General features: G+C 42.1%; 1 protein-coding gene across 1 annotated transcript; it reads right to left on the bottom strand.

Moving 5' to 3' along the window:
* Positions 1-607: 607 nt before the first annotated feature.
* On the bottom strand, positions 608-24,408 carry LOC116061353 (NACHT, LRR and PYD domains-containing protein 12-like). Its single transcript, XM_035995440.1, has 8 exons — positions 24,070-24,408; positions 21,990-23,781; positions 21,727-21,900; positions 15,062-15,235; positions 11,003-11,179; positions 7,892-8,068; positions 2,022-2,198; positions 608-804 (listed from the first exon to the last, which is right to left on the bottom strand). The coding sequence occupies exons 1-8, from the start codon at positions 24,347-24,349 to the stop codon at positions 615-617; spliced, it is 3,141 nt and encodes a 1,046-aa protein (XP_035851333.1). The 5' UTR covers positions 24,350-24,408; the 3' UTR covers positions 608-614.
* Positions 24,409-24,880: the final 472 nt, after the last annotated feature.

The following is a 24,880-nucleotide window of genomic DNA, read 5'->3' as shown; positions in this document are numbered from 1 at the left end:
AGAACATATGATTTATGTGGTATGTCGTCCAAATATGTTTTATCAGGGCTCGACATTAACTTTTTGAGGCACTTGTCCTTTGGACAAACTTACGTTTCACTTGTCACTTGTCCGGGAAAAGATTTATCATTTTATAAATTTGTTGTTGTTGTGTTTTGCTAATGCAGAATTTAAACAAACTGTTGAAAGCATCCACATACTATATCAACATTAATAAAATTCCTAGGTAACAAATGTGTCCCAACAATAGATTTTTATTTTTATTCATATGGACTCTGGTGGGTTTAGCGAACGTAATTTTGACGATGTTTTATGTTAAAAAAAGGATTGTAATCTTTAACAGAAAGGTCTATCTCTGTAGGGATCCTTTCCATAATGTTGTCAGACTTAAAATAATAACTTGAGTCTGTCAGTGGTAAAACAAGCACTTTTGTGGACGTAAATTGAAGAATTCCAGGCCGAAAAACACCCAAAGTTACCCTTTAACAGAGATGAAAATATTAGAAACCACTGGTCTTAAAAGTTCATCTGATTTTACACAAAAGTCTGATCAATTTAAGAGATTTTTCATTTTTAATTTCATGAAACTACCAAACCACTGTAAGACTTTACAATCATCTTAATACTGACCTGAGGGTTTCCAGTTTACAGTGTGGACTCTGAAGTCCAGCAGAGAGCTTCTTCACTCCTGAATCCTTCAGGTTGTTGCCCCACAGGTCCAGGTCTCTCAGACTAGAGGACTCAGAGCTGAGAACTGAGGACAGAGCTTCACAGCTTCTCTCTGAGAGCTTACAGCGTCTCAGCCTGTAAATAAATGTACACAATTAACAACATTGATCTTAATGTTAAATGTGTCTGAGAGCCAGGTTTTTAATTATGAAATCTTTTTATTTTCTCTTCCTCATGAATAGCTTATTTGTGTTTGTGTAAGAATATTTGTGTTGATCAGTCTGCCTTAAAGGGTAATTTTAGGGTTTTTCAACCTGGACCCCATTTGTGTTTTTGTGTGTAAGTGACTGATTGGAACAACAATCTTGTAAATTGGTCCAGTATTAAATGAGAACGCTGTAACCAGCAGCTGTGACCTGAGCTGCAATGTAATCCTACAGGGGAAATATGCATCGTCAATTTTGTCCACTAAAAGTTCTGTTGTTACTGCTGACAGACTCAGATTATTATTCTAAGTGTCTGACAACATTATGGGATGGATCTCTACAGAGAAAGACCTTTTTAAAACCTCTTTAAGACCTTTTTGTTTAACCAGAAACAGCTCTGCTCTGTCTCCGCTAGCACTAAACCCACCAGACTCCATTTAAAAAACTATACTTTTAGCGTGTATAGAGCCAACATATCTTCACATGTAAATCAGTAAACTATGTTTTCATTTCAACCAAAACTAGAGTTGTGATTGTTGGAAAAGTAGAAAGACAAACCAATACGGCTTTTCATAGCTTCATTTTCTTTCAGTTGACTTTGAAAAAAGTGTATTTTACAATGCTAAAATTACTTTTTATTTAAATGGACTCTGGTGGGTTTAGCGAACGCAATATCGCCGATGTTTTAATGTTTAAAAAAGGATCTTAATTTTTAACAAAAAGGTCTATCTCTCTGTAGGGATCCTTTCCAAAATGTTGTCAGACACTTAGAATAATAATCTGAGCCTGTCCGCGGCAACAACAAGCACTTTTGTCGATGTAAATTGAAGGTGCACAACTGCCCAATAACTTAAATTGTAGCTTGTTTTGCTGTTTGCCGACTGCAGCGATCTTGCTTAATACTGGACCAATGTCAAAGATTGTTGTTCCCATTAGTCATTTAGACACAAAAACATTGGAAAATAGAGTCCAGGTTGAAAAACACCCAAAGTTACCCTTTAACAGAGATGAAAATATTAGAAACCACTGGTCTTAAAAGTTTATCTGATTTTACACAAAATTCTGATAAATTCTAGAGATTTTTCATTTTTAATTTCATGAAACTACCAAACCACTGTAAGACTTTACAATCATCTTAATACTGACCTGAGGGTTTCCAGTTTACAGTGTGGACTCTGAAGTCCAGCAGAGAGCTTCTTCACTCCTGAATCCTTCAGGTTGAAGTTTCTACTCAGGTCCAGGTCTCTCAGACTAGAGGACTCAGAGCTGAGAACTGAGGACAGAGCTTCACAGTTTCTCTCTGAGAGCTTACAGCGACTCAGCCTGTAAATAAATGTACACAATTAACAACATTGGTCTTAATGTAAAATGTGTCTGAGAGCCAGGTTTTTACTTATGCAATCTTTTTATTTTCTCTGCCTAATAAATAGCTTATTTGTGTTTGTCTAAGAATATTTGTGTTTTATATATATATATATCAGTGTGTGTGTGTCCCGGTGATACGGGGCGCCCCCCCCCCCCCCCCGGTGATATGGGGCGACCCCCCCCCTGCCACAAATTGCTTTCTAATCTCTGGGAAACACTGCAGTAGAATAAAATGTCATCTCATTCATTGCGTTGTATTGGTCAGTTTTACTTTTGCAGAACAACTTTTGAGTTTTCAGTTCAGTGACAAATAAAGGACATAGAAATAACACAACCTTATCAACTTATGGACTTTGAAGAAACATATTTTCAATTAGAGAGAGAGAGAGAGAGAGAAAGAGAGAGAGAGAGAGAGAGAGAGAGAGAGAGACAGAGAGAGAGAGAGAGAGAGAGAGAGAGAGAGAGAGACAGAGAGAGAGAGAGAGAGAGAGAGAGAGCGACAGAGAGAGAGAGAGAGAGAGAGAGAGCGACAGAGAGAGAGAGACAGAGAGAGAGAGAGAGAGAGACAGAGAGAGAGAGAGAGAGCGACAGAGAGAGAGAGAGAGAGAGAGAGCGACAGAGAGAGAGAGAGAGAGAGAGAGAGAGACAGAGAGAGAGAGAGAGAGAGAGAGAGAGCGAGAGAGAGCAAGAGAGAGAGAGAGAGAGAGAGAGACGAAGAGGGGACATCATGCGCACACACACACACACACACACACACACACACACACACACACACACACACACACACATTAACAGTAGTCTGCATCACTGCAGCTTCAGTGGTGCAGTTGAGTCCAAGCTCTCGTAGTCAGGTTGACACACACGCTCACACACACAGTTCAGGATCTGTTGTAATAGTATAACATTATAGGATGGCCTTATTCTTCATAGTCATTTACGGTTTGCTTGTCCAATTGGCTGCTATGACTGCATGATCTACTCCCTGGTCCTTTCCAAAAGAAATTGGGTTTTTGCCACTCAAGTGATGTCAGATTCTTGATATAGTGCTGATATGGATATGTAGACTGTAAACTAACTTGGGGGAGCTAAGCTGTGTAATGGTAACATCGCTGCAACTACCCCATCATGTAGATACATGCTGCATAACATCAGAAGGATACGTCCCCTTCTAACGCAGATGGAGGCTCAGGTTCTGGTTCAGGCTCTAGTCCTCTCACGTCTAGACTACTGCAACTCCCTCCTGATTGGCCTGCCTGCATGCTCCCTCCTGATTGGCCTGCCTGCATTTGCCATCCGGCCCCTGCAGCTCATTCAGAACGCAGCAGCTCGACTTGTCTTCAACCTCACCAAGGTCTCTCTCACTACACCGCTCCTCCTCTCTTCACTGGTTACCAGTTACTGCCCGCATCCACTTCAAGACACTAGTACTCTCATACAGTACACTGGTACTCTCATACAGTACACTGGTACTCTCATACAGAACACTAGTACTCTCATACAGAACACTAGTACTCTCATACAGAACACTAGTACTCTCATACAGTACACTAGTACTCTCATACAGTACACTAGTACTCTCATACAGAACACTAGTACTCTCATACAGAACACTAGTACTCTGATACAGTACACTAGTACTCTCATACAGAACACTAGTACTCTCATACAGTACACTAGTACTATCATACAGGGCCATGAAGAGATCAGCCCCAGCATACATCCAGGACATGGTCCAACCCTATACCCCAACCCCCCCACTCTGCTCTGCATCAGCCAACCTGCTGGCTGCCCCCCCCCCCCACAGCGAGGGACAACTAATCACTCAACCAAATCCAGACTGGTTGCTGTCCTGGCTCCTAAATGGTGGAATGAGCTCCCTGTTGACATCAGGATGGCCAAAAACCTCCACATCTTCAGCTGGAGGCTAAAAACACATCTCTTCAGACTACACCTCAGATAAAGAAGGGGGGGGGGGGTTATATATATATATATATATATATATATATATATATATATATATATATATATATATATATATATTTCTTGATGCTGTACTTTGATATGGCTCTTTGTAGTATTACCTATTTTAAAGCTAATGTTCTTGCTCTTACTACTTGTTGTCTGGAGTTTGCACCTTCAGAGTTGAAAGCACTTAATTATAAGTCACTTTGGATAAAATGTCAGCTACATGACATGTAATGTAATGTAATGTAATGTATGTAATATAATATAATATAATGTAATGTAATGTAGTGTAATGTAATATAAAGTAATGTAATGTAATGTAATGTAATGTAGTGTAATGTAATATAAAGTAATGTAATGTAATATAATATAATATAATGTAATGTAATGTAGTGTAATGTAATATAAAGTAATGTAATGTAATATAATGTAATATAATGTAATGTAATGTAGTGTAATGTAATATAATGTAATATAATATAATATAATATATATAATATAATATAATGGTTGTGTTGTGTCAGTTCTGATCAAAGTTTGTGATGTAATGGTCTTCAGTTGAAGGTCATGTTGATGTTGTTTTGGATGTTATGATCAGTGATGGATGAAGCAATAATGAGTTTTGGATGTTAAACAGTGTGATACATGGATCTTACTTAGACCTAAAGCATATTTTGTCTGTAATTCATGGCTTTCAATAGAAATTTCTGGAATTCTGCCATAAAAATCTTTAAAGGCTGTTTTCTCAAAATGAGTTTTTTCTCACACTCTGAGTGAAGAATCTCCACTTCTGTAGCACCAACATCCACCAAACTTTACAGTCATATTCCTAACTATATTCTGAAGGTTTTTACAGAGGCATTATATATGTATGTACATTATGTATGTATATATGTCATTCTTGGCCTGATTTATGACATTTTATGATTAAAAATAGGGCGGAAATTAATTTTTTAAGGCTATTGAACAAAAATAATTTTGAACCTTGTTTTTTTCAATAGTCAGATTCTTCACTTCAAAATATGCAAATTAGTGCATATTTAATTAGATATAGCTTAATTAGCATATTTAAACATCATTTTTTTTCTCTTATTCATGTGAGTAATCAACTGGTAAAGTTTCATGGTGATATCTGTAAGTTAAAAATGTTGCCCTATTCACCTGTAGTGTCTCGCCTTAACTAAAAGGTGTTAGGGAGGGTTGGTGAATGGCGGACCCAAAATGCAGAGACGGAAGCAGAGGATCGTTTGATGATTTAATAAAACATAAAAACATACAAAACCAAAGGAGTCCTGGAAAAGGCAGGCAAAAAGGTAATCCAAAATAAAGTCCAAGTTAAACGTAGAAACACCGGAACACTAAGACTAACAGGGAAGACTAATAGTGTGTCTCAAATCGCGCACTTCCGTTAGTGTACTAACGGAAGTGCACTTACGTACTTACTTGCATAGTGTGTAAAATTTGACGGGGTAGTGTTGTCTCAAATCGCGCACTGCCTTATGTACTTACAGGAAATGACATCACAACATCTCAGTCCTCCTTCTTCTATGAAATTGTGAATTGTACCCAAGGCAGAGCATTCCCAACACTGTTGTCACTCGTGAAAAACACATTTCTGCTTTGTTCATCAAAGTGAATGTGATTGTTTTTATTGTTGCTTGTTTTTGCCCTCTGTTTTATGCAACCGTAGACTTACCGGTATGATGATATTCATACTTTTGCTCTTAATTCATTGTAAAAAAAAAATAACCCAAAATTTTAGTTATTTTAGCAAAATCTGAGCAATTCAAATGGTGTCCAACTGACATACATAGAAAATAGTCATATATGTTTATATAAGGGTGTTTATTGCAATAGCTATTAATTACAGTGACAAAGACTGAAACAGAGTGAAAGCAGAGGCAACCCAATAGACATTTAAATATATCCCATTGTTCTATTCATTGCTGGCCCTGTACTTTGATGGGGAAAGTGATCTGATGGTGGACTTCAGACTCTCCAGGGGGATCCTTTAACGGTACATCCTCGGCACGGCGTGTGACCATGGCTGGGGACCCGTCATCGAGGCCCTTGTCTTCCTCTTTTGGCTAGCCAGCGGTACCTCTCATCGTGGTTTAGCCAGAGCCTTTGCTATGCCCCGGGCCACTGTGCACCGTGCTGTCCACCAGACCAGCAGGGAAATCCTCTCTCTCCTCCCCCAGGTCGTTGGCCTTCCAGCAGAGGAGGACTTCCCTCAAGTTGGCAGCATTGACGGCCACGTCTGTGTCCCTAACGATTCTATAAGTCAGGACACAGACAGCACTGTTAATACGTTATAACATAGCATACATTAACGTACATTACTACTAACGCTCGCAGCTTAATGTATATCTACAAGATCACACAGCTAACGCTAAAATCGTCTACAGTGAGGACGATAGTTTAACACAACAAACAACCGTATACCACAACACATGTAACATTAGCTAGGTTATAACTTATTTACCAGTGATTAAACCAAAGAGTATAGACGTACCGGTAACTTCTTTGGTTAAACTGTGCCGCTGTTAGCTAGTTAAGGTTAGCTAGCTTGATAGCACATCAAATTACGGTACAAATTAACGTTATAATTCGCGGTACAAAAATCATCACCGACTGCAAAATTAACCAAATATACATAAACAGGTGGCTTATATGTTAAACAAGTATAGCAAAAGACTAATGTTCAACTTACATTTGTAATACTCCGTGAGTCTCGCTGTCGCGTATTCGGCCGCCATTATCGAAAGTTTTTCACCTTTTGTTAGCTCCGCCCCTTCCGCTACGTAGCCAAGATGGCGACCGTTGAGGGTGGAAAGTGTCCATTGATCCACACTCAACTTTTTGACCGTTATGAGTGCACCATCCGGGTACTTGTAGTGCACTGCATTGACCACACTTCGACGAGTGACAGATTGAGTGTACTCAAATAGCTAGTATAAGTACAGAAGTGCGCGATTTGAGACACACCTTAACACTCAGGAAAACAAACTGCAGACAAAACACACATACACAATGATCTGACAGCGGACAGGGGGGAAGACAAAGACTAAATACACAGGGTAACGAGGAAACACAAGACAGGTGACACAAGGCTGAGAAACAGGTGAAACACATTAGGGCAATTACAAGGGCGGAAAAACACCGGAAGTAAAACAAGACAAGACAGAAAACAAGACCGTCAAAATAAAACAGGAAACAGGGCAAAAATGCAAAACAGAAAAAACAGATTACCAAAACAAGACAAAATACACCAAACCCATAACAATAGGTCTATCTCTGTTGGGATCCATCCCATAATGTTGTCAGACACTCAGAATAATAGTCTGCGTCTGTCAGCAGCAACAACAGAACTTTTAGTGACTCTAACTGCTGCTGAACATTAGTCCTGTAGGGTTACATTACAGCCTGGTTCTGGTTTAATACTGGACCAGTTTCACAGATTGTTGTTCCATCAGACACTCAGACACACAAACATTAGAAAATAGAGTCCAGGTTGAAAAACACCCAAAGTTACCCTTTAACAGAGATGAAAATATTAGAAACCACTGGTCTTAAAAGTTCATCTGATTTTACACAAAAGTCTGATCAATTTAAGAGATTTTTCATTTTTAATTTCATGAAACTACAAAACCACTGTAAGACTTTACAATCATCTTAATACTGACCTGAGGGTTTCCAGTTTACAGTGTGGACTCTGAAGTCCAGCAGAGAGCTTCTTCACTCCTGAATCCTTCAGGTTGTTGTTGTCACTCAGGTCCAGGTCTCTCAGACTAGAGGACTCAGAGCTGAGAACTGAGGACAGAGCTTCACAGCTTCTCTCTGACAGATCACAGTTAATCAGCCTGTAAATAAATGTACACAATTAACAACATTGGTCTTAATGTTAAATGTGTCTGAGAGCCAGGTTTTTAGTTATGCAATCTTTTTATTTTCTCTGCCTAATAAATAGCTTATTTCTGTTTGTGTAAGAATATTTGTGTTGATCAGTCTGCCTTAAAGGATAATTTTGGGTTTTTCAACCTGCACCCCATTTGTGTTTTTGTGTGTAAGTCAGTGATTGGAACAACAATCTTGTAAATTGGTCCAGTATTAAATGAGAACGCTGTAACCAGCAGCTGTGACCTGAGCTGCAATGTAATCCTACAGGGGAAATGTGCATCGTCAATTTTGTCCACTAAAAGTTCTGTTGTTGCTGCTGACAGACTCAGATTATTATTCTAAGTGTCTGACAACATTATGGAAAGTATCCCTACAGAGAAAGGCCTTTTTAAAACCTCTTTAAGACCTTTTTGTTTAACCAGAAACAGCTCTGCTCTGTCTCCAATAGCACTAAACCCACCAGACTCCATTTAAAAAACTATACTTTTAGCGTGTATAGAGCCAACATATCTTCACATGTAAATCAGTAAACTATGTTTTCATTTCAACCAAAACTAGAGTTGTGATTGTTGGGAAAGTATAAAGACAAACTAATATGGCTTTTCATAGCTTCATTTTTTTTTCTGTTGACTTTGAAAAAAGTGTATTTTAATATGCTAAAATTACTTTTTATTTATATGGACTCTGGTGGGTTTCGGCCATGGAGACCACTGCGTGAGAGAATTTGACAAACTGTTCTTATAGATATAGGGGTTTCTGGTGACCAGTTCTCATGTAGCTCTGCTGCAGGTGAAAAAGGGCTGGCCCTGGACTGTGGAAGAAACAAACAACAGTCTTACAGGGTCTGCCTGACCTGGGCTTGTCATGAACTTCACCAGTTTCTTCAAATCTTTTTCTTATCCTTTCCACTTGACGTTTGGATACATTGAAGATGTCTGCCACCTCAGCAGCAGACTTGGTTTTCAGGCTCTTGATGATCAGCACTTTGGTCTGTGGGTGACTCTTTGGCATGTTGTGAGAGGTCAGGTTGCACTTCACATGAAGGTCTGGTGTGCTGGAGTTCTTTTTATACACACCCAGGAATGTATAAATTACAGTATTTGTTACAGGTGAAGCTCTAATCTGTGATTGGTTGAATCATTTAAAGACACGACAAGACTTTTGTCCAAGCCAAGTCTGACCTTTCTGTCCTAATTCAATGATAAAACTCAATGAATGATACAAGACGTTATTTTGGTATAATAAGCATAATCCAGAAGCCTTTGCCTTTCATATAAGCCATTTCTGATTCCAATTGATCAACTACAAGTCAAGTTATTATTTGTTGGTCCTACAACTTAGATAAGCGACAAGACTTTTGTCAGGGGCTGTAGTGTTTTGTAACTCCTAAATAATGTTGATTACTCGCTGACGTCCAGTGATCACCGGTTAATGAGACAGAGTTTGCAGCACCTTGCAGCTGTTCCAGTTGGGCTGCTTTCTCCGTGTGGTACAGGCTGTGTATCCGTGAAAACTACTGTCCCCCTCGACGCAATAAGATGGGTCGGAACATGCCAACCGTAGTACGTCTTTAAGACCCGAGTCCTCTAAAATGCTGACAGGTCTGCAGTTAGTTGCCACCCATTTTGCAAGAGCTGTAGTAATTTTTTGGGATTTGGTTTCATCCACACGTCGGCAAGTAGCATACTCCAGCATGCTAGCGGGTAGCATCACGTTAACTGTACTACTATGCTTAGCTTCATAGATGGTAGCTTAAGCTTGACGTGCTTCGGTGATATTTTGATTTGGCTTTACACAACGTGCACATGGCTTTGACTTGTCTATGAGCCGTTCGGGAGTTTTGGAAAATAAAAAGCTCCATTCAGAGTTATTGCTGCTGTGTTTCTCCATCATGCTGCAGCAGCAGCAGCAGGATGTGTTAGGAGGAAGTGGCAGCTTGATGATAAGTAACGGTGCTGCAAAGGGTCAAAATAGTAGCCTGTTAGGACCACGCCAAGCCCAGTGAAGTGTAAAATAAATTAATAAATGCCGGCATGCGTTTAATTTTCAAAAAACACCATATTTTTGTTGTACTGCACCGCTCTCTCTCACTGCTGCAGCTCCTCTTTTCAGCTGGTCTCTCTTTTAGCTACAGAGTGAGACCTCTTTTCTTCTTCTTCTTCTGGACTATGATTGCACATGCCCAGTAGCTCAGATGTAGATCATGTCAGCTAGCTAGCTCCATAGACAGTAAAAGAAAGGCTGTTTCTACAACTTCAGTCAGTTACAAGGCAGGATTAGCTGGGAGACTTCTAAATGAGGGTGCACATGGAAGTAGTTCTTTTGTAGATTATGGTGAACTTGTGTGTGTTGTAGCAGTGCTTTGCTATTGAGAATGAGGTAGCATGCTAGCATTAGCATGTAAGCGTTAGCATGCTAACGCTACGAGCTAATGGTTGCGGTTAGCCTGCTTGTTTCGTGCCGATTTTGAACAGCTCACCCAGAGACTGAAGGCAGGGCACATTCAGAAACCATATCTCACTCTAAACACCATGGATGGATTTTTTTCAAAGTTTGTATGTGTGTTGAAGCACCAGAGACACAACATAACACCCCAAATCCCAGAAAAAGTGATTTTTTCATAATATGGGCACTTTAAATTGTAGCTTGTTTTGCTGATTGCTGACTGCAGCGATCTTGCTTAATACTGAACCAATGTCAAAGATTGGTGTCCCCATCAGTCACTTAGACACAAAAACATTGGAAAATAGAGTCCAGGTTGAAAAACACCCAAAGTTACCCTTTAACAGAGATGAAAATATTACACAAAAAGTCTGATCAATTTAAGAGATTTTTCATTTTTAATTTCATGAAACTACCAAACCACTGTAAGACTTTACAATCATCTTAATACTGACCTGAGGGTTTCCAGTTTACAGTGTGGACTCTGAAGTCCAGCAGAGAGCTTCTTCACTCCTGAATCCTGCAGGTGGAAGTTGTCACTCAGGTCCAGGTCTCTCAGACTAGAGGACTCAGAGCTGAGAACTGAGGACAGATCTTCACAGCTTCTCTCTGACAGATAACAGCCACTCAGCCTGTAAATAAATGTACACAATTAACAACATTGTTCTTAATGTTAAATGTGTCTGAGAGCCAGGTTTTTAGTTATGCAATCTTTTTATTTTCTCTGCCTAATGAATAGCTTAATTGTGTTTGTCTAAGAATATTTGTGTTGATCAGTCTACCTTAAAGGGTAATTTGGGGTTTTTCAACCTGGACCCCATTTGTGTTTTTGTGTGTAAGTGACTGATTGGAACAACAATCTTGTAAATTGGTCCAGTATTAAATGAGAACGCTGTAACCAGCAGCTGTGACCTGAGCTGCAATGTAATCCTACAGGGGAAATGTGCATCTTCAATTTTGTCCACTAAAAGTTCTGTTGTTGCTGCTGACAGACTCAGATTATTATTCTAAGTGTCTGAGAACATTATGGGATGGATCCATACAGAGATAGGCCTTTTTAAAACCTCTTTAAGACCTTTTTGTTTAACCAGAAACAGCTCTGCTCTGTCTCCACTAGCACTAAACCCACCAGACTCCATTTAAAAAACTATACTTTTAAGCGTGTATAGAGCCAACATATCTTCACATGTAAATCAGTAAACTATGTTTTCATTTCAACCAAAACTAAAGTTGTGATTGTTGGAAAAGTAGAAAGATGAACCAATATGGCTTTTCATAGATTCTTTTTTTTTCAATTGACTTTGACTGCCAACTGCAGCGATCTTGCTTAAAGGTCCCATGGCATGAAAATGTCACTTTATGAGTTTTTTTAACATTAATATGAGTTCCCCCAGCCTGCCTATAGTCCCCCAGTGGCTAGAAATGGTGATAGATGTAAACCGAGCCCTGGGTATCCTGCTCTGCCTTTGAGAAAATGAAAGCTCAGATGGGCCGATCTGGAACGTTGCTCCTTATGAGGTCATAAGGAGGTCATTTTGCCTCACTCTGTGCATTATGAATTCAGCTCTCCTTTTTAGCAAGTCATTTAGCTCTGCTCGATTTGTGACTAAAAGAGTATGTGTAGATTTAGAAAAGCACATCTTTAGAGACTGCTCTAACGATTTACAACGCTCTTCCAACTCCACGATCCTTGCCTCTCTCTTTTTCTTCAAATTTGCGGCAAAGGAAGATGTGAAATCTGTAATAAATCCTTTTGTGGCTTGCCAGATATATGCCGGGTCCGAAACTGAGTCAGTATTGATTGATATAAACTCAGCTAGTTTGGCTCTAAACTCTGTATAAAAATCTGTGTTTTGGAGAAGGGAATTATTAAATTGCCACCTTCTAGATCTTTCTCCTAACATATCACAATGGAATGTGGTTATCAGCGCATTGTGATCAGACAGAATTGCTGGTTCTATTGCTATCGTGTGGAACATTGCCTTAAGCTCACTGGAGCACAAAAAATAATCAATGCGGGAGTGGGTGAGGAGATGTGTGGAGAAAAATAGGATAGTGCATCCTCCATATGTCTGTAAGATGGTGGGATTCCACAACTGCATTGAACCTGTCTGATGTTTTTGGGCTTTCGTGTGGTTGACCCCTGATCTATCCTGATTTAAATCTAGTACCGCATTCATGTCTCCCCCTATAATTAATGAATATTCATTGAGAGAAAGCAATTCATTGGTTAGGTGCGGGAAAAAGCTTTGATCATATGTAGCCGGTGTGTATACTGAAACTAAGGCTATTTTCCTACTCCTTATCGTGGTACATATATATGATATCCTGCCTGAAGAGTCCTTACTACTTTTGTCTACACTGAGTGTGCATCTCCGTGACAGCAACCGATGGAGCCCTTGGTTTTGGTGTTGTCACCAGATGAGGCAGCAACCTTAAAGTATTTATTTTGTAGATGATTTACATCTCTTTTACGTAAGTGTGACTCTTGTATAAGTGCCACGTCTATGTTTTTCCTTCTTAAATAGTCCAGGAATTTAGCTCGTTTGATCGGCCCGTTTAGCCCCCTGATGTTAACTGAAAGGATTGAAAGCTCAGCCATATTCAAAATTGAAACACATACGTGTCTCGAGTACCCTACCGGATTTTGCTGACAAATCTGTAGCAAAGGTTGAACTGTTAGCTCTGAGCAAGGTGTGACAAAAACATAAAAAGTTAAATAAATCCCCTAACCCTTTGAGACCCCCTCCCCAATTTGTAAGATGCGTGATCACATCAAACGCAGTTTGCACAAAACTCCAGCTCAAAACTGCACCTCCTGTCTTAAGTCACAGGTTACTTGAAACAGGTCTAGTGAATTCTTCTGTTAAACATGAACAATATTATAAACACCTTCAAACAATTTCTGGACTAAGCTGTGCGAAAAACAGACCAATCTAGTTGGAGCAATAAGCAGACTATGAGCTGAACAGACCGTATCCCTCATGTTCATTCAGTCTAGCTTAACTGTTAACAAACATAAACTGTAAACTGACCAGCCAGCATTTATCATGTATTTTCATTCTGGTCAAGTGTCCCTTCAAAGCTTGGCTTCAAAACGTACATACAGTATTCTTAGGATTACCAGTTAGCATTTGTCATGTATTTTCAGTCTGGTTAAGTGTCCCTTTAAAGCTTAGTTACGAGACTTACATAGAGCATCCTCAGGATTCATCATGTCCCTTTTTTCCGCCCGATTAAGTGTCCTCAAAAATATAGATTGTAGACTGAGTAACCAGCATTCATCATTCCTTACAGTCTGGTTAGATGCCCCTCCAACGGTTGGTTTCAAAACTTACACCCAGCGTCCTCCAGTCACACTCGGTACAGTGGCCCAAATACTGTTAGTCCACAGGTGCTGAGTCCTTCAGTCGTGGCCTCCGGTATCGAATCACGTCCCACTGTCGCTCTCTGGTTCCTTGCAGCAGGGGATAATCTATGCATGTAGCGCGTCCTCCTCTTCCTCCAATTTCAGCCAAAAAATACGTGGTTCCAAAGCCGGAGCGAAGGCGAATCCTCTCCCCCCGCGGGTCGTTTCCAGAGCAGCGCGGGAGATGAACAAGGCAGAGTTGCGTTCAGCGTGCAGTGCCAGCTCGTGTTGTATCTCTTCAGGCAGTCGAAGCCGCTGGATCTTGAGTGTGATGCAGTCAGACTGGTCCGGCTCACATACCATGCTTTCCTGCATCTCAGGTTCTGCCCCCGATGTGTTGCTGTGAGGCATTAATTTTGGCCAGCACTCCCTTCAACGCACTGTCGATCACTGATTCAAGCACCCTTAGCTGCTTCTCCAAGACCCGGTCGATTAATTCCTCCATATTAGAGAGCATGTTCACATTAGCTGCTCCGTTAGCTACCACTCCATTAGCCGCAGACATGCTAGCAAACTTCTCTGAACGAGTAGACAGCCCAGGCGACAACGAGACCCGCTCTTTCATGCCTGCAGGTGTTTCATCGAGTCACCGTGACAATAGACAAAACGATTTGGCGTTGAAGAAAAAGTGATAGACCTGTTTATTTAATGAAATACGGAGGCGAGTGTAGGAACTCAGTCTATTGCAAACATAGCGGCCGCCGGTCACGTCAATTCTCCAAAAAAGGATCTTTATCTTTAACAAAAAGGTCTATCTCTGTAGGCATCCTTTCCATAATGTTGTCAGACACTTAATGTCTGAGTCTGTCAGCGTCAAAACAAGCACTTTTGTGGATGTAAATTGAAGGTGCACAACTGCCCACTAACTTAAATTGTAGCTTGTTTCGCTGACTGCCGACTGCAGCAATCTTGCTTAATACTGGACCAATGTCAAAGATTGTTGTTCACATCAGTCACGTAGACACAAAAACATTGGAAAATAGGTTGAATAATACCAAAAGTTACCCATTAATAGAGATGGACATATTAGATTAGATCATTTTCATTTTCAATTTAATGAAACTACAAAACCACTGTAACACTTTACAATCATCTTAATACTGACCTGAGAGTTTCCAGTTTCCAGTGTGAACTCTGAAGTCCAGCAGAGAGCTTCTTCACCCCTGAATCCTGCAGGTCGTTGCCACTCAGGTCCAGCTCTCTCAGACTAGAGGACTCAGAGCTGAGAACTGAGGACAGAGCTTCACAGCTTCTCTCTGACAGGTTACAGCGACTCAGCCTGTAAATAAATGTACACAATTAACAACATTGTTCTTAATGTTAAATGTGTCTGAGAGCCAGGTTTTTAGTTATGCAATCTTTTTATTTTCTCTGCCTAGTGAATAGCTTATTTGTGTTTGTCTAAGAATATTTGTGTTGATCAGTCTGCCTTAAAGGGTAATTTCGTGGTTTTTAAACCTGGACCCCATTTGTGTTTTTTTTTTAAAGATTTTTTTGGGCTTTTCTGCATTTATTTGACAGGACAGCTAGGTGAGAAAGGGGAGAGAGTGAGGGAAGACATGCAGGAAATTGTGAGAGGTTGGATTCGAACCCTGGACCTCTGCATCGAGGAATAAGCCTCTCAGTATATGTGCGCCTGCTCTACCCACTGACCCAACCCTGCCACAGGACCCCATTTGTGTTTTGTGTGTGACTGATTGGAACAACAATCTTGGAAATTGGTCCAGTATTAAATGAGAACACTGTAACCAGCAGCTTTGACCTGAGCTGCAATGTAATCCTACAGGGAAAATGTGCATCGTCAATTTTGTCCACTAACAGTTCTGTTTTTGCCGCTGACAGACTCAGATTATTATTCTAAGTTTCTGACAACATTATGTAAAGTATCCCTACAGAGAGAGGCCTTTTTAAAACCTCTTTAAGACCTTTTTGTTTAACCAGAAACAGCTCTGCTCTGTCTCCACTAGCACTAAACCCACCAGACTCAATTTAAAAAAACAATACTTTTAGCGTGTATAGAGCCAACATATTTCTACATGTAAATCAGTAAACTATGTTTTCATTTCAACCAAAACTATAGTTGTGATTTTTGGAAAAGTATAAAGATGAACCAATATGGCTTTTCATAGCTTAATTTCCTCGGTCAGTGACCGAGGAAGAGATGGAGTGACCCTGCCCGGAGGAAGCCCGGGGCCCCCGTCTGGAGCCAGGCCCAGATGGAGGGCTCGTCAGCGAGCGTCTGGTGGCCGGGTTTGCCACGGAGCCTGGCCGGGCACAGCCCGAAAAAGCTACGTGGCATCCATCTCTCCATCCCATGGGCCCACCACCTGTGGGAGGAACCGCTGAGGTCGGGTGCGCTGCCACACGGGTGGCAGTGAAGGTCAGTGGCCTCGACGGACCAGACGCGGGCAGCAGACGCTGGCTCTGGGTACGTGGAACGTCACCTCTCTGTGGGGGAAGGTGCCGGAACTGGTGCGGGAGGTGGAGCGCTACCGGTTAGATCTGGTGGGGCTTACCTCTACGCACAGTCTCGGTTCTGGAACCATACTCCTGGATAGGGGTTGGACTCTTTTCTTCTCCGGAGTTGCCCAGGGTGTGAGGCGCCGGGCAGGTGTGGGGATACTCACAAGCCCCCGGCTGAGCGCCGCTACGTTGGAGTTTACCCCGGTGGACGAGAGGGTCGCCTCCCTACGCCTGCGGGTTGTGGGGGGGGGAAACTCTGACTGTTGTTTGTGCATATGCACCAAACAAGAGTTCAGAGTATTCAGCCTTCTTGGAGACCTTGAGTGGAGTCCTGTATGGGGCTCCAGTGGGGGACTCCATAGTTCTGCTGCTTTTCGTGCATCCCTGTGGAGGCTGGGGGCATTGAACCCGAGTGGACAATGTTGAAAGTTTCCATTACTGAAGCTGCGGCAAGGAGTTGTGGTCTTAGGATCTTAGGTGCCTCAAGGGGCGGTAACCCACGAACACCGTGGTGGACACCGGTAGTCAGGGAAGCCGTCCGACTGAAGGAGTCTTTCCGGGATATGTTATCCCAGAGGACTCCGGAGGCAGTTGCAAGGTACCGAAGGGCCCGAAGGGCTGCAGCCTCTGCCGTGAAAGAGGCAAAGCAGCGAGTGTGGGAGAAGTTCGGAGAAGACATGGAGAAGGACTTTCGGTCGGCACCAAGGTGCTTCTGGAAAACCGTTCGCCACCTCAGGAGGGGCAAGCGGGGAACCATCCAAGCTGTGTACAGTAAGGATGGGACGCTGTTGACCTCAACTGAGGAGGTAATAGGGCGGTCTATGGCCCTCTATGGTAGAGGCAGAGCTAGAGGATGATGGGGGATTGTCGTCAATTTCCCTGGTGGAAGTTGCTGAGGTAGTTAAACAACTCCACAGTGGCAAAGCCCCAGGGATTGATGAGATCCGTCCAGAAATGCTTAAAGCTCTGGGTGTGGAGGGGTTGTCTTGGTTGACACGCCTCTTCAACATTGCGTGGAAGTCTGGGACGGTGCCTAAGGAGTGGCAGACCGGGGTGGTGGTTCCCCTTTTCAAAAAGGGGGACCAGAGGGTGTGTGCCAATTATAGGGGTATCACACTTCTCAGCCTCCCCGGTAAAGTCTACTCCAAGGTGCTGGAAAGGAGGGTTCGGTCGATAGTCGAACCTCAGGTTGAAGAGGAACAATGCGGATTCCGTCCTGGTCATGGAACAACGGACCAGATCTTTACTCTCGCAAGGATCCTGGAGGGAGCCTGGGAGTATGCCCAACCGGTCTACATGTGCTTTGTGGATCTGGAGAAGGCGTATGACCGGGTCCCCCGGGAGATACTGTGGGAGGTGCTGCAGGAGTATGGGGTGAGGGGGTCCCTTCTCAGGGCCATCCAATCTCTGTACGACCAAAGCGAGAGCTGTGTCCGTGTTCTTGGCAGTAAGTCGGACTCGTTTCAGGTGAGAGTTGGCCTCCGCCAGGGCTGCGCTTTGTCACCAATCCTGTTTGTAATATTTATGGACAGGATATCGAGGCGTAGTCGGGGTGGAGAGGGGTTGCAGTTCGGTGGGCTGGGGATCTCATCGCTGCTTTTTGCAGATGATGTGGTCCTGATGGCATCATCGGCCTGTGACCTTCAGCACTCACTGGATCGGTTCGCAGCTGAGTGTGAAGCGGCTGGGATGAGGATCAGCACCTCTAAATTGGAGGCCATGGTTCTCAGCAGGAAACCAATGGAGTGCCTTCTCCAGGTAGGAAATGAGTCCTTACCCCAAGTGAAGGAGTTCAAGTACCTTGGTGTCTTGTTCGCGAGTGAGGGGACAATGGAGCGGGAGGTTGGTCGGAGAATCGGCGCAGCGGGTGCGGTATTACATTCAATTTATCGCACCGTTGTGACGAAAAGAGAGCTGAGCCAGAAGGCAAAGCTCTCAATCTACCGGTCAGTTTTCGTTCCTACCCTCACCTATGGTCATGAAGGCTGGGTCATGACCGAAAGAACGAGATCCAGGGTACAAGCGGCCGAAATGGGTTTCCTCAGGAGGGTGGCTGGTGTCTCCCTTAGAGATAGGGTGAGAAGCTCAGTCATCCGTGAGGAGCTCGGAGTAGAGCTGCTGCTCCTTCGCGTCGAAAGGAGCCAGTTGAGGTGGTTCGGGCATCTGGTAAGGATGCCCCCTGGGCGCCTCCCTAGGGAGGTGTTCCAGGCACGTCCAGCTGGGAGGAGGCCTCGGGGAAGACCCAGGACTAGGTGGAGGGTTTATATCTCCAACCTGGCCTGGGAACGCCTCGGGATCCCCCAGTCGGAGCTGGTTAATGTGGCTCGGGAAAGGGAAGTTTGGGGTCCCCTGCTGGAGCTGCTACCCCCGCGACCTGAGACCGGATAAGCGAACAAAGATGGATGGATGCATAGCTTCATTTCTTTTCTGTTGGCTTTGAAAAAAGTGTATTTTACGATGCTAAAATTACTTTTTATTTATATGGACTCTGGTGGGTTTAGCGAACGCAATTTCGACGGTTTTAATGTTAAAAAAATAGGGCTGTCAAACTATTAATTTTTTTAATCGTGATCAATCGCTGAATTTCTATAGTTAATCGTGATTAATCGCATGTTTTATCACATGATTAAAATTCTATTATTTTGCATTTCAGAACTGTTTTTAAGTACATATTAACAATGGAAAGCAATTCTTACCAGTGTATCTTGATTGGGAATCAAATGAATGCAAAGAAAGTTACTTTATTAACTTGACTTCAAGATTTGTATTTGTTTATTATTTATTTATTTATTTATTTACTGTAAACAAAAGAAAAATGTGTGAATCTGTCATTATTGCACAAATCATCCAAGTACCTAACTAAAAAACAATAAATCCCTATCCTTACCAGTAGGGTTGGGTGTTGTTTGGGTTTTTTCCGATACCAGTGTTAAAGCGATACTTTTAAAATGGTACAGGTGCCTAAACGGTGCCTGAACCGGTACTTTTTAATAAAGTTAAAAAGAAGAAAAAAAAGAAGGGTAGTAAACAACAGTCGGCGACTTGTTTATTGCTAACGCCATATGGTCAAAATTAAAGATTTAATAATAATGTAATAACTTATAAATAACTTATTTCACCAGTAAATTGCTGCTGAACGACAAAAACAACCACCAGATGGGAAAAGGGTATTTTACAATAACTTCGAATGCATCACGAGGCTACCTGTTTAAAGTGAAAGCACCGTGTGTTGTCTAACGTTACCTGCTGTCGGCCGAATATTGGGCTTTTTGACAGAGTTCGTGTACTGTCGAACCTTAGAATTTTTTTCCACCGAACGCTACCAAAGAGAAGTAACGAGAGGTGAAACTCGAGAAAAAGAGACGAACGTACGGCGAACATTGTGTTGATTTTCTGCGCTTGTCAAAGAGTATAGAAGTAACAAGAGGCGAAACTCAATAGAATGTTCCATTGCAACAAATGCACCCATGACCAAGCTGCAGCTCCGCCATCTTGGACTGAACACTCTTGTTACTTCTATAGTCTATCTAGAGTTACGCTTGACCTACGCACGCTACGCTGGTCGACGTAATGACGGCGTGTTAGGTGGAGCGTTCAATGCGGCAGGCTGTGAGAAAGTGAAAATGGAACTTGTGAGCAGAAAAAATGTTGTTTGGCAGTACTTTCAGTCAAAAGAAGGTCATTCAAGTCCAGCTACATGTTCAATTTGCAATGCTGATTTGTCTCGTGGTGACGAGGACCCTAAACAATACACAACATGGCCGCTGTTAAGACATTTGCGTCTGAGTTGTGCGTGAAGGAATCTACAGACAGCAGCCAAAATGCAGCAACTTCAGGTACGGCAAAGGAAGAACAGTCACAGCTAAAAACTTGTGTTAACCAGACAGTGCCTCTCCCTGGCCGTCAGCTGTTCTCTTGGCAAATGAGTGTCCCTACAGTGGGAGCAAAGCGACCGAACAGCCAGCTGCTGCTTGTTAGCTAACGTTAGCTTTCTAATTTCACCCACCCAACATGCCTTCATCATACATTGATTAGCGAAAAATTGTCACTCATCTAGCGATAGCGATGTGCTACGATGTGAAAAGAGTGTGTTAATTCAACATTATGTTGTTACATTTAACTATTTTAGAGGCTGTGGATGTTGTTTACTTTATTAATGTGTTTACTGTGTTAATGGACTGAGGATGAGAATCAGAATCAGCTTTAGTATGTTTTTAACACATACATGGAATTTGTTTTGGTGTTGGTGTATTTGTTTGGTGCATGTCACACATTCTCTAAATAGAATATTAACAATATAAGTAAAGTATAAGATATGTACACAGTATACAGTATGTATTAAATTAAAAATAAAATATTAAAAATGAAATAAAAGACAAAAGATGGGAGTAGAGCCGTTTCAGCCGAACCCCAAAAATCTGGGTTCAGTGCATCCCTAGTCAGGTGGAGTGTAAAGTCAGGCACAGAAATGAGGCCCCAACATTTTCGTTCTTATTCAGTCTTGTTACTACTGTTAATTCGGCTTTACACAATGTGCATATGGCTTTCAACTTGTCTACGAGCCGTCCGGGAGTTTTGGAAAATAAAAAGCGCCATTCAGAGTTATTGCTGCTGTCTTTTTCCATCATGCCTGCAGCCTGCAGCAGCAGGATGTGTTACAAGGAAGTATGACAGCTTGATGATAAGTAACAGTGCTGCAAAGGGTCAAAATAGTAGCCTGTTAGGTACGACGCAAAGCCGAGTGAAGTGTAAAATAAATTAATAAATGGCTGCATGCAATTAATGCGATTAAAAAAAACTGCATTATGCTCGGCCCTTAATCGCAGCGCGATTAACGCGTTAATGCTGACAGCCCTATAAGAAAAGGATCTTACTCTTTACCTAAAAGGTCTATCTCTGTAGGGATCATTTCCATAATGTTGTCAGACACTTAGATAATAATCTGAGTCTGTATGTGGTAAAACAAGCACTTTTGTGGAAGTAAATTGAAGGTGCATAACTGCCCAAAAAATTAAATTGTAGTCTGTTTCGCTGACTGCCGAATGCAGCGATCTTGCTTAATACTGGACCGATGTCAAAGATTGTTGTTCCCATCAGTAACTTAGACACAAAAACATTGGGAAATAGAGTCCATTTTGAAAAACACCCAAAGTTACCCTTTAACAGAGATGAAAATATTAGAAACCACTGGTCTTAAAAGTTAATCTGATTTTTTACAAAAGTCTGATAAATTTAAGAGATTTTTCATTTTAAATTTCATGAAACTACAAAACCACTGTAACACTTTACAATCATCTTAATACTGACCTGAGGGTTTCCAGTTTACAGTGTGGACTCTGAAGTCCAGCAGAGAGCTTCTTCACTCCTGAATCCTGCAGGTCGTTGTCACTCAGGTCCAGGTCTCTCAGACTAGAGGACTCAGAGCTGAGAACTGAGGACAGAGCTTCACAGCTTCTCTCTGACAGATTACAGCCACTCATTCTAGGGAAGGATTAGTGAACACATACAAAATGTTTAATTTGTTATGTATACCATTTAGCATATTTGAAAGTGTTCATGTATCCACTTACAGAGCTTTGTTGGAGGCTTTGACCACTGGCAGCAGCCTCAGAAGAGCCTCTTCTGAAGCACCGTATTTCTTCAGGTCAAACACGTCCAGATCTTTTTCTGATGACAGTAAGATGAAGACCAGAGCTGACCACTGAGCAGGAGGCCGTTTATCTGTGGAGAGACTTCCTGAACTCAGGGCCTGTTGGATCTCCTTTACTAGAGAACGATCATTCAGTTCATTCAGACAGTGAAACAGATTGATGCTTCTTTCTGCAGGCAGATGCCCGCTAATCTTCTTCTTGATGTACTCAACTGTGTCTTGATTGGTCTCTGAGCTACTTTCTGTCTGTGTCAGCAGTCCTCGTAGGAGCTTCTGATTGGTCTGCAGTGAAAGACCCAGGAGGAAGCGGAGGAACAAGTCCAGGTGTCCATTTCGACTCTGTAAGGCCTTGTCCACAGCACTCTGGTGGAGATATGTCAGTGTAGATATGTCTTTAAATGGATTAGACCACCATTTTGCTTCTGACAGCAGATTGACTCCAGAGTTGGTGAATGTCAGATGGACATGAAGAGCAGCCAGAAACTCCTGAACACTCAGATGGACGAAGGAGAACACCTTGTCCTGGTACAGTCCTCTCTCCTCTTTAAAGATCTGTGTGAACACTCCTGAGTACACTGAGGCTGCTGTGATATCGATGCCACACTCTGTCAGGTCTAATTCATAGAAGATCAGGTTGCCTTTCTGCAGTTGCTCAAAAGCCAGTTTTCCCAGACGCTCAATCATCTTCCTGCTCTCTGGACTCCAGGGTGAATCTGCCTCAGCTCCTCCATCATATTTGATGTTCTTCTGTTTGGTCTGAACCACCAGGAAGTGGATGTACATCTCAGTCAGAGTCTTGGGCAGCTCTCCTCCCTCTCTGGTCTTCAACACGTCCTCCAGAACTGTAGCAGTGATCCAGCAGAATACTGGGATGTGGCACATGATGTGGAGGCTTCGTGATGTCTTGATGTGGGAGATGATTTTGCTGGCCTGCTCCTCATCTCTGAATCTCTTCCTGAAGTACTCCTCCTTCTGTAGGTCAGTGAACCCTCTGACCTCTGTCACCATGTCAACACACTCAGGAGGGATCTGATTGGCTGCTGCAGGGCGTGTGGTTATCCAGAGGCGAGCAGAGGGAAGCAGATTCCCCTTGATGAGGTTTGTCAGGAGCACACCCACTGAGGTGGACTCTGTAACATCAGTCAGGATCTCAGTGTTGTGGAAGTCCAGAGGAAGACGACATTCATCCAAACCGTCAAAGATGAACACAACCTGGAACTCTTCAAACCTGTAGATTCCTGCTTCTTTGGTTACACTAAAAAAGTAATGAACAAGTTCCACCAAGCTGAATTTTTTCTCTTTCAGCACATTCAGCTCTCTGAAGGTCAATGGAAATGTGAACTGGATGTCCCGGTGGGCTTCATCTTCAGCCCAGTCCAGAGTGAACTTCTGTGTTAAGACTGTTTTCCCGATGCCAGCCACTCCCATTGTCAGCACTGTTCTGATTGGTTCCTCACTTCCAGATGGGGTTTTAAAGATGTCTTCATGTGTGATTGTTGTTTCTGGTCTGTCTGGTTTCCAGGATGCTGTTTCAATCTGTCTGCTCTCATGTTCATCATGGACCTCTGCAGTCCCTCCCTTTGTGATGTAGATCTCTGTGTAGATCTGATTCAGAAGGGTTTTGTTTCCTGCTTTGGCAATCCCCTCAAACACACGCCGGAACTTTGTTTGTGATTTGGATTTGACTTTTTGCTGGCATGTAGCAATAATCTCTGAATGAATAAAACAATGAAATCAATAAGGGGTTGTTCCAGTGAATGTGACTATTCATGAAATCTATTCAGCCCATTAGACACTAGGTCCTGAATAGGTTAACTATTTATATTTAATTATGTGGATGTTTGTTTGGTGGCTTGTTCTGTAAGCCACGGTGCAACACACATATGTCTATCTTTAAGAGGGACATATTAGCTACACAGCTAATGTTTGTTGAAATCTTCATGATATGCAAGTATGATCTTTGTTAGATTTTTTTTTAATCCATAATGATTATAGTTTACCTGCAGGTTCTGTGACGGTGTTTGGTAACTTCTCTAGATCTAGAACTAGATCATTCTGATTCATCTCGACTAAAACTATCCTGGTCACTTTAAAAGTGTTTATACTGTAGGTCAGGAACATCTGATCCACTGTGTCCATCCGGTCTGCATTCTCCAGTCGACTCTTTGGGATTGCTGGGAAGTCTTCTAGGACCCCCCGCTGCTGCAGGAGCCACTTGAAGCGTTTAAAGTCTTCTGCTCCCAAATCGTCTAAAGTTCCCAAGAGGACCGATGTCGCCATCTTTTGTCGCTGCAAATATTCAAAAGAAAATCATCACCGTATATCATTTATTTGGATTATAAAATACTCAGATTATCAAAACAGGCCAGTTTTGTAGATTGAGTTGTGATGATTTGTTTATTAGTTTTTAAGATAAGGCAGAAAAATGTTGATGTGGAAATCTATGCACAGACAAATAATATAGCATAGACAAATGAACCAAGAGTTAAGATTAATAAACTCTGCATCGGTTTAACGTGAAAACGTATTTGGATGAGTTGAGGAATTCTAAATAATGACAACAACACTGTTAGCGCATCCACATAACACAAGCCTTTGGTAATTGCTATTTTTTTATCTGCAGTCTCAACGATTTTACCATTATAAACAGATACACCCTCCCTCTCACTTACTCTGCCTTTAAACTTTTACAAGGTGCTAAAGTGTTTACTAAGTAGGACTAAAGGAATGCATATCACCTAGTCAGAATAATGGAGGGGGACAAATGGACACCCATTGGATCCTACGAGTATCTAGATATGCCTTTTAGCC

Source organism: Sander lucioperca, chromosome 19, assembly GCF_008315115.2.
Source record: "Sander lucioperca isolate FBNREF2018 chromosome 19, SLUC_FBN_1.2, whole genome shotgun sequence".
Lineage (NCBI taxonomy): Eukaryota > Metazoa > Chordata > Actinopteri > Perciformes > Percidae > Sander > Sander lucioperca.
Note: the sequence above shows the minus strand (reverse complement) of the source record. Positions and strands in the feature narration are given on the sequence as shown.

Coding starts and splice junctions, on each gene's coding strand:
- LOC116061353 (XM_035995440.1), bottom strand. CDS start 24,349: ATGGCGACATCGGTCCTCTTGGGAACTTTAGACGATTTGGGAGCAGAA. Junction 8,069..11,002: donor TGTAAACTGGAAACCCTCAG/GTCAGTATTAAG, acceptor ATTTATTTACAG/GCTGATTAACTGTGATCTGT. Junction 2,199..7,891: donor TGTAAACTGGAAACCCTCAG/GTCAGTATTAAG, acceptor ATTTATTTACAG/GCTGAGTCGCTGTAAGCTCT.